General features: G+C 39.5%; 1 protein-coding gene across 1 annotated transcript in view; it reads left to right on the forward strand.

Moving 5' to 3' along the window:
• Positions 1–9436, forward strand: part of gcfc2 (GC-rich sequence DNA-binding factor 2) — a 13493-nt gene extending 4057 nt beyond the window's left edge. Inside the window, exons 2-18 of the mRNA XM_038294646.1 lie at positions 1422–1523; positions 2566–2796; positions 2883–3134; positions 3329–3429; positions 3612–3736; positions 4652–4835; positions 4966–5089; positions 5188–5239; positions 5319–5416; positions 5533–5732; positions 5815–5959; positions 6882–7003; positions 7126–7202; positions 7342–7408; positions 7503–7646; positions 8890–9026; positions 9123–9436. Coding sequence (XP_038150574.1) covers positions 1422–1523; positions 2566–2796; positions 2883–3134; positions 3329–3429; positions 3612–3736; positions 4652–4835; positions 4966–5089; positions 5188–5239; positions 5319–5416; positions 5533–5732; positions 5815–5959; positions 6882–7003; positions 7126–7202; positions 7342–7408; positions 7503–7646; positions 8890–9026; positions 9123–9255 — 2294 coding nt within the window. The 3' untranslated portion in view covers positions 9256–9436. The remainder of the gene's footprint in view (positions 1–1421; positions 1524–2565; positions 2797–2882; positions 3135–3328; positions 3430–3611; positions 3737–4651; positions 4836–4965; positions 5090–5187; positions 5240–5318; positions 5417–5532; positions 5733–5814; positions 5960–6881; positions 7004–7125; positions 7203–7341; positions 7409–7502; positions 7647–8889; positions 9027–9122) is intronic.
• Positions 9437–9653: the final 217 nt, after the last annotated feature.

Raw genomic sequence — 9653 nt, forward strand, 5'->3', positions numbered from 1 at the left:
CATCTAGTGAGAACATGGACAGCAGCATTTTGGATCAGCTGCAGCTGGGTGATGGGATTTTTAGGCAAACCTATGAAGACACTGTTGCCATTACCAAATCTACTAAAGATAAATCCATGAATGTGATTTTCTAGATCCTTCTTGGACATAGAAAAATGATGTCACTTCCACAGATACATCTGTTATTAGCATCTAACCAGCCAGCGCTCTGATTTGTTCATAGTCCCCTGGTGACATTGTGATATAAAGCTATGTATCATCTGGATAGTTAAGGTAACTGTAATCTTGATGTTTTCTATAACCAGAGCTAAAGGGAGGATGTACGGGTTAAATAAGAGGGGGCCCAGAATGGTGCCTTAAGGAACCCCGCATGGGATTTTTCTGGTCTGATTTAAAGTTCCCTATTGACACATAGAAGTTTCTGTCCTTCAGATAGGATTTAAACGAGTTCAGTGCTGTACCAGAAAGGCAAACCCAGTTTTCCAGACACTTGAATAAAATCAAGTGATCAACAGTATCAAATGCTGCACTGATGTCCAATAATACCAGCACTATGGTTGATCCACAGTCTTCATTCGTATGGATGTCATTGAACACCATAATCAGGGCAATCTCAATACTTTGGTTGGCACGGAAACCTGACTGGAAGACATCAATCAAGGTTAAAATTACTTACATGTTCCAGACATTGGATGCAGACGGGGGCAACACAGACAGATATCTAACTGTTGTACACCGTGCATAGACCAACACCGATCAGGTTTGCGCAGGTCTCGCTTGTCTCGAACACACCTAATAACTCGCATCACAGAAAACGCAATGACTGAAAATCGGAGCGAGCTGTCACTCATCTTTTATGTAATGAAGTTATTTTTAATGTAGAATTACTTGTAACATTAAGGTCAATAAATGCTTGCTAGTTTGCTCTCAAGTTTTTACTTTGTTTAGCTGGGCTTCATTTAAAGGGTAAATCAGTCTCCTATATACTTAATATGTTTACAGTAAAACATTTCGCTGGACCGTAGGCTCGTAGGATTTTGAACAATCAAAAATCTCTGTTTTTTGAGGACAGCCTTAAGAGAATGAAGCATATTTAGTCTCAATTGAGCACAAAGTGTAGGTGGAGACTGGTTTAAGCAGCATTACCCAACTATAGATATTATCAGGGCTAAGAAGAGCAGGAAGATGAGAAGGAACAGGTTTGATTATCCTTCATGGTGAGTTTAGACACTTCCTTTTAAACTCATACATTCTACAGAGCATATATATGATGGAATGTTGCATATAGAGTAATCAGTTGTCATGAAATGTTTTTCTGTTATTTTTCCAACCCAGAACAAAGAAGCTTCAGAAACTAAAAGCGACAAATATTCTCCTCAAAGCGTTAACTGAAAATAATCAATGTGTTCTTGTTTTTACTGCAGAGGAATCTACTTTTAAACTGAAGCGGTCCTCTGATAAAGCTGTGGTCTTTCAAGTCAGAAAGAAGGAGACTCTGCCCACGAAGAAAAACCTCAGCAAAGGTAGTTTAATCAAAATGTTTTGTTTTTCTGTCTCCCCTCTTATTTAGATGAACGTGACCATGAAGTAATCTCAGTCCAGATCATTCTCCGGTTTTGACAATTCAAGCATGAATGTTGATGTAATGTAGAGCTCCCCCTCCTCTACCTCTTTCTGTGCACTACCAGTCAGGTGGAATATGTTTACCTGCATAAAAGAAAGAGAAATGTTTAGAAATATCCCCAGTTTCAAAATGCAGTGTGGGAACTAATCCAAACCCATTCTTATTACCGGTAGTAGAAATGGGTTTCTTTTCCCACTCATGTGCATTTTGGATATATCCAAAATGACATTACTCCTATGTCAAATAAATATTCTAGATGTCTAAAAAGAATTTTAACATCCCCATTTTCCAATTCTTACTGGTCTTGATTTTTAGAATAGAATAGAAAATAGCCTTTATTGTCCTACATGGGGAGATGGTGGCGTTACAGCAGCATTACAACAAAAAGTGATCACACAAATGTGCTCCTTAAAATGGTATATAAAATAATAAACAGCTAAATAAGTGGCAGAATTTTATTTCAGATATCTAGAATGAAGAAAACCTTGTAAATATGAAGAGTATTATTTCTAATGTCAAAAATATATGTTAATTAGTAAACATGTCCTAACAAAATCTTCACTGAAAATGTGTAAAGATGTTCGGGTATCTGAACCTTTTTAGTACAATTTTACTTTCTGACATCCTTCACTCCAATCAATCACTCTTATCCGGACAACTCTGTTTAAGGGTTAAAATGAGTTGATGTCATTCTGATAATGAAGGTAAAGCAAATACTCTGGAAAATCTGGATTCATCACAAACATGAAAGCAGCGTAATATTCAGCTTTAATTCAACTTTACAGCATTCATAATGAGGGGCACCTCGTTCGGCTAAGTGTCTATTTCTCTTAATCCTAATACATGCAATTTAAAGAAATGTTACTCCCAAACAGCAGGAAATTTTGACATATTTCATTACATATAATCTGCATGTTTTTGCCAAACCTCCTTTCTTCCAGCATCTGGTGGCAGAGACGCCCCACCGTCTGTTTCTCCTAGACATGATGACAGCAGCGAGGATTCACCGTGTGCTCAGCGTGATGAAGAGGATGATGATGATGATGATGATGACGATGATGACGATGATGACATCAACAGTAATGCTGATGACAATGACAGTAATGGAGACGATGCCAGATCTACCTCCAGTAACTCCAACACTGACTCCAGTGTTTCTGTTACTAAACCCAGTATGTCTTCCTGTGTGATGTTTTTATAGGAAGGTTTCACTGCGGTGTGTTTAACTTGTCTGTTTGATTTGCTTTTGGCTCCACAGTCATCATACCGAAAGCAGAGGAGATTAATGCAGCCAGGAGGAAGCGCCGTGCTGCTCGATCCCAGAAGGAGTTCATACCATTGGGTAGAGATGGTCGGAGCTCTGCTGGCAGCACCCCAGATCACTACAGCAGAGGAGACGAAGAGGACAGGCTTGAAGATGATGACGATGATGAGCCTGACGACCATGAGAGAAGAATCGAGTTTGCTCCCCGAATGAGGAGCATTAGGGAGAGGATTGCAGAGAAAATAGGTACTAGATCCAGGAATAGATGGAGAGGAACCAAATTCTGAGAGCAGCCAAAGATAATTGAGAACTTCAGTAGATAAAATACATTTGGTGAGAGGTGTCTGTCCTCATATGAAAAAAGAACAGAAGGCTGAAGTGATAGAGAAAAGATGGAATTTTGTTTGTTTTATAATGTTTTTGTTTTGTTTTTAATAAAGGAGAAAGCAACAGCAGTCTGTCAGGTACCGATGAGGAGGAGCAGGAGCTTTGGGAGGAGACACAAATCGGGAAGGGAGTCAAGAGACGACCAGGGGAACAGGTAAAAAAAGAAAAAGGAACTTTTTTCTATTGTTGTTCTTTGCTCTTTTTTTTTTTTGTTGTTGCATTTTTACTCCTTTTCTTTTCAATGTGAAATCTCGCTCTTTGTCCCTTTAATCATGTTCTTCTCTGTTTGTTTGTTTATTATGAATAATTGGAAAGCAGCATATTTTTTCCTCTCAGAGTCCATCTGGCAGCGAATCCAGCAGCTACAGCAGCAGCAGGCGAGAAAGAGCAAGACATAAAAAGATCCCAAAGACCCTTCCTCCTATTTCAGTGTCCATGGTGAAGAAAAGGATCACTGGAAAGTTAGTTTCCCCTGTCGCATTCAATAACTGAGACAACAACCTTCAGGCAGTGAAAGCTTGCATGAATTACTACAACTAGCAGCAATTCTGTTCATTTGAACTCGTTTAGTTGAACTGAAGTGGATTTAAAAATTGTATTTCAGAGCTTTAAAATCTATATTACAATTATTGGAAAAAAGAAAAATATGATCCCCTCAGGTAAATATATCCCACTTTAATAGTATCAGAATAAGAATAAGAGTATGACATGAGATAAATGCAGAAAATAATTTAGTATCTCATCATGTTATGTTACATGTATTTACCAAAGTAGTGTAACAGTTCTCTTGTTCACTGGGCAGAATATTAGACCTTTTTGCTTTTCTTTGACTGTCTGCAAAGTTACCCATGTTGATAGTATGTGTCCATCTGTGCTCTCATGACTCTGGAAACAAGGTATATTCCCCACATACTCTCCAGGCTAAATCCTGGTATTTTATAGTTTATTGGGCTTTATTTTAAAACCATGTTACAAAGGTGTTTAGCAACAGGTGGGGGTGGGGGTGGGGGCAGCAGTGTGTTGCAACCATTGGTAGGAAACTCCTGTTGTTTTAAACTGAAATTTGTAAAGGTTCTGAGACAATGATTGTTAAAGAATGTAGATATAATGAATCATTTACTATTAACTGAGTTTTAGGCTTATTAAATCTAAACACGTGAAACAACTTTGTAGATATCTTAGATATAACTCAAAAGATTCTGAAGTCACACCAATGAGGAAAAACAGGTTGGTTCTATCAACCTTTACTAACAAACTGTTAAAGAATTTTCATAAAATGACTAAAGGAAAGTAAACATGAATTTTCTTAAATGCAAACATAAAAATTTGCGCATGTTTTCCTCCCTTATTGGTTATTGTTTCCCTGGTTACTCCAGACTGGACTCCCTGAAGGAGGTGTACAGAGCGCGGCAGGCGGAGCTGAGGAGGATGGAGGGTGACGCTGAGAATGCTAGAAGCTCATTGGAGCTGCTGGAGGAAAGTTCCTCTGAGGGTCAGCTCAGGTTTTACAGGACAATGATCCTCTACATCCACAATCTGGTCGAATGTCTGCAGGAAAAGGTCAGACTTTACCTAATTATTTAAAATAAGTTATAAATATAATAGATAATAATAATAATAATAGTCATACATTTTATTTAAATACTTGAATTAATTTCAATTATTTTATGCGATGATTTGTTGCCTTTAGATTGTTGAGATCAACACCTTGGAGCTGGAAATGCACACTCTGTTGTCTGACCAGATGGAGGCGCTGTTGTCCCAGAGGCGTGAGAGGATGAAGAGCGAGGCTGACCGCCTGCAGAGGCTCAGCTGTGAGTGGTGGCCCTCTGCAGCCGTCTAATACATCCACTGCATGCAGTTTACTTTAGTTAGTCAGTGAACATTTAAATGAACTCCATGTCGTTCATAGATAATACAGAGGAGCAAACTGGTAGCTCAGCACAGAAAACTGACCCTCACTGGTGAGTGACTTCCTGTTTAAACTTTTTGAGGCTGTATTAGAAATATTCTGAAACGACTAGTTCTTGTGTGTGAATTCAGTGTGACGGACTCTGCTGTTAATCTGGATGAAAACGCTGATGTACCTGAAGATTCAGAGCCTTCGGCAGAAGAGGAGCACCAGCTGCAGATTAGAATAGGTGAAAGACCTCACAGTAGAGCGTTTTACAACATACAGATCTTCACATTCATATCCAATTTACTCCTGAGATATTAAACCAAAGGAAGATGGACTGTTTTTATGCTCTCTCACCAGCTGATATCCAGTCCAGGTCAAAGGCAGTTTTTGCTGACGTCCAAGAAGACTTCTACGATGTTAAGAAGATCTTGTCTCGATTCGAGGACTGGAGGAGGTCGTACTCTGAGTCCTACCACAACGCTTACATTTCTCTTTGTCTGCCCAAGCTGCTGAACCCCATCATCAGGCATCAGCTGCTGATGTGGAACCCGCTTAAAGTGAGCAGGCATACACAGAGATGCAGAGGCTCGCCCAAAGCCGCTGAGTTGTTCATTGTTTGTGTGTTTCTTTGTGTCTTAGGACGTCTGTGCAGAATTTGAAAACTTTCCATGGTTCGAAGCGATGGAGACATTCTGCCATGGCCACGGCCATGAGGAGCTGGAGGACACAGACAGGCAGACGCTCTCTAGTGTCATAGAAAAGACTCTTCTACCCAAAATGACCAGTAAATATCACACACTCCTCCCTTTGACAAATATATCTACATCCTTTCGGCGTGAATTGATGGCTGTCTGAAGCTCTTGCCTTGCTGTGAAATTTAAGAAGTACTTGTTTAGTTTAATACATAGTCTTTCTTTTTATTATTATTTTAACCATGCTTTAAGGCGCCTCGCTTCAGAAATCTTCATCTTTCAGAGACCTGCATCTAAACAAATTTTTTTTGCCTCAGTTTCCACGGAATATGTGTAATTAAATCACAGTAACTGGTTTAGGTGAAGAACACGCAAACCCTTTGCTAAGAGAATCTACGGCACCAGAGATTTTAGCTCAGACTTTTCTGGTAAACAAAAAACATATATTTTTACAAAATAATGATTCAAAATGTATTTTTTGTTCTCCACATTACTCAAACCACATATCTGCGTTTGATTTTCTGCCTTTAATTGGCTGTAATGTGTTTAAAGAAGAAGGATAAACGTGTAATGTTCAGATTATAAGCTCATTATAATTCTAATTTTAATGTAGCCCGTTTAAAGCACTCGTTCAGACAGACTGGGGGGAATTATGTTGGTTTTCAATATATATTTCGCTTTATAAAACAACCTTTTTCCCCGAGTACTGATGTTTTTCCTAGGACTGACAGCGTTTTTTAATCGAGGATGTTCAACGTAGACGAGACAAAGATTATATTAGAGTCGATTAACCTTATTGTCCCAAAGGAAATTTGATTTGGGTACAGACTGGGTAAGATTAAACCATGCCATGAAGAACATGTAAACACCATGTAGAGAACTAGACTGAGAAGGCTAAACTTGGAACTTTTTTTTCCTATAAGGCAAAAATAAAATGTCTACCAGCACTGCAGTTGATGTTTTCATATATATTTTATCAGTCATGTAAAGTAAATGATGTTTCTTCCTGTGTAGGCTATGTGGAGCTGGTGTGGGATCCTTTATCCCACCAACAAACTGTCTGCCTCTCTGCGGTCTGTCACAGGCTGAAGGAGGACTACTCCATCTTTGAAGGGGAGCAGACTAAACCTGTTAAGGTAAAGCTAAGATAACATGGCTTTAGTGTGAGCCATATAACTTTATATTTCTTATGTTTACATCATAAAACACAAAGTCTGTATAAATCATCAGATTTAGGTGGATTTTCTGTCTCTTACAGGGATTCCTAGAAGCTGTGGTTCGGAGGCTCAGGAGCTTCGTAGATGAAGATGTCTTCATCCCTTTGTATCCAAAAAAGTCTGTTTATTATCTTTCAAGTTTGCCCACATTTAATAAACTCAGTTATCGGATTGGACTGTTTAAACAATGACGTATCGTTTTAAAAGAGTTTTTGTGTCTTGATTATCTCTATTAAATGGTTGGATTTTCTTTCCAGGCTTTCTAAGGACAGATTGTCTCCTCAACGCCGCTTCAGAGATGAGCAGTTCTGGATGGCTATAAAGGTACCTGCATCTTAAAAGATGTCTCAGCTTTTCTGTTTATACCTTTTAAAGGTTTCCTGCTTTTTGTCAACATATTCTATTATGTCTTTGTTAGCTGCTGGTGAATATGGGAAAGTGGGATGTGCTGCTTCCTGAGTCCACTTTGAAAGAATTAATGTTGGACAAACTGTTGAATCGATACCTGATGATCACCCTGTCCAGTCAGACGCTGTCCTGTGAGGTTTCTGCACACAAAAAGGTAAACTAGTATCTCTGCAAAGACGAAGTTTAAAGGTGCATTCAGAACGAATGCGGTGTACTATCCCTATGCAAACTGCGCACGGAAGCGGCCAGCAGTTAGAGCATTCACTGCTCCTCGCTCACCTTGTGCTTCTAGACAGAGCTGAGGTGTTGTCAAACAGCAGCACCACATGGAGAGAGCAGAACAGTGACCGTTGAAGTTGAAACAGGCTGAACTTTTCTGTGAAATCGTTTTACAGCAACCAATCAGGGACTTGTTTGTGGTTGTGATGTAGCCTAATGAAGTGCACCCGTGGCAAATCTTTTCTTAGTTAAAATGGAATATATAGAGAAAATAATGTCAACAAAGGGAGAAATAAGGAATTCTCTGTAGAGGTTTTTAGGTGGATAAAAAAAAAATTGGTTTTAATTTACTCCTAGAAGCACTGCTCTTTAACGACCAACAATCATAGACAGGTTTCAGATAATCTAGGAGGCAATCACCCCTTTAACGACCGACCTTCAGAATCATAGACAGGTTTCAGGTATTACAGGCCAACAATGGAACCAAACGACCCGCTCATCGGTTCAATTTGCATGTTTCCAAGCAATACAAGGCCTTGTCCATATAAAACCTCAAACTCACTGCCGACCCAGACATTTGATTGAGAAAGCTTCCTGGAGAGGGAGCGAAATGTCTTCAAACCTTGAAAACCAAGTCCAGTGGATCGTTTTTTCTAAACTTTTACAGAATGAATATGACCTGGATGAGTGAGAATCCTCATCAGCACACTGCTCTTCATCCTCACTTACCTCCAGCTCAGACCCAGGTCTGTCACTGCCCAGCATCGGTGCTTTCTGCGGGGGTAGATATATAAGGAAGCACCGTAGAATCCGACAAGTTATTCAGACACAGCTCTGGATAAACCAAAGTGGACTCTTTAAAAAAATTAATGGTCTCCCCAAGCCAATTCAAAAGTTGCTCATAAAGACCAGTTTGCCCACTGTTCTATTTAATGCCAGCATAGGATTGTGATGTTATGCAGTAACTTTATAACAGGAAACGAGCACAGCACTAATGTCATCACGCAGCAAAATGTCTTCCAGTTTGATGACACGGTCCTGGCTGTAAGCACTGCCTCTGAATGCAGACTATTTAACTCCCCTCTGTGCTGGAAGAAATCACCGTTGACACCGTGTTTGGTCTGAATGCACCTTCATAGGGATCTGTTTGTGACATTAGGGTTTGTTTTTTCATTCAGATTGCAGACTGTCTGCCTGCCTCTTGGTTTGAAGGGGAGAGTATCTGTTTGCCTCAACTGCAGAATTTCAGGAACAATGTCGTCCAGAAGGTTCACAGCCTCTGCAAACAGACGCCTTCCAATGATCCAAGCACCAGGTAATGCAACCACAAACCTTATAGGCCACTTTAATCCCATCCTGCTCACATCCGCTTCATCCCTGCTGATGTACTTCTTTAAACCTTCTGCTGTAGGTCTGCTGTGGTTGAAGAGCTGAAGATTCTCAGTAGAATGAGATGCTACGACTCCATCATGGCTCTAACAACGAAATACCACTTTGAAGACGTCATCTACTCTCATCAGCTGCTGAACCAGGAAGCAGAATGAACTTGTTGAACTGATTAACAGTGATGTGCAGGAGCTGGAGCGCTTACAGCTCTGCAACTAATTCTCACATTTGTTGGAATTTTTTGCTCTCTTCTACAAAGCAGTATATTTTTTATGATTAAATGTTGAAAATTAGTTTTTATATTCAGTGTCTTATAAAGTTTAACTGGTTGGCATTTCATCTCTTTGGGTCGTCTCTTACAGTCTAAATAGTTTAACTTCAAAGAACTTTATTTAGCCACAAAAAAGGCCATTGAGTTTGCAGCTCTCTGGTCAACATAGCAATTAAGAAAAATTAAAACAGAATGCAAACAATGTTATTCAACTACATTCCACAGAGGCTGTTAGTGCAACAGAAATTGAAAATGGCAACATCTTTGACTGCTGGCCAACTGTTG

Source organism: Cyprinodon tularosa, unplaced genomic scaffold, assembly GCF_016077235.1.
Source record: "Cyprinodon tularosa strain WSP-4 unplaced genomic scaffold, ASM1607723v1 ctg342, whole genome shotgun sequence".
NCBI classification, from domain to species: domain Eukaryota; kingdom Metazoa; phylum Chordata; class Actinopteri; order Cyprinodontiformes; family Cyprinodontidae; genus Cyprinodon; species Cyprinodon tularosa.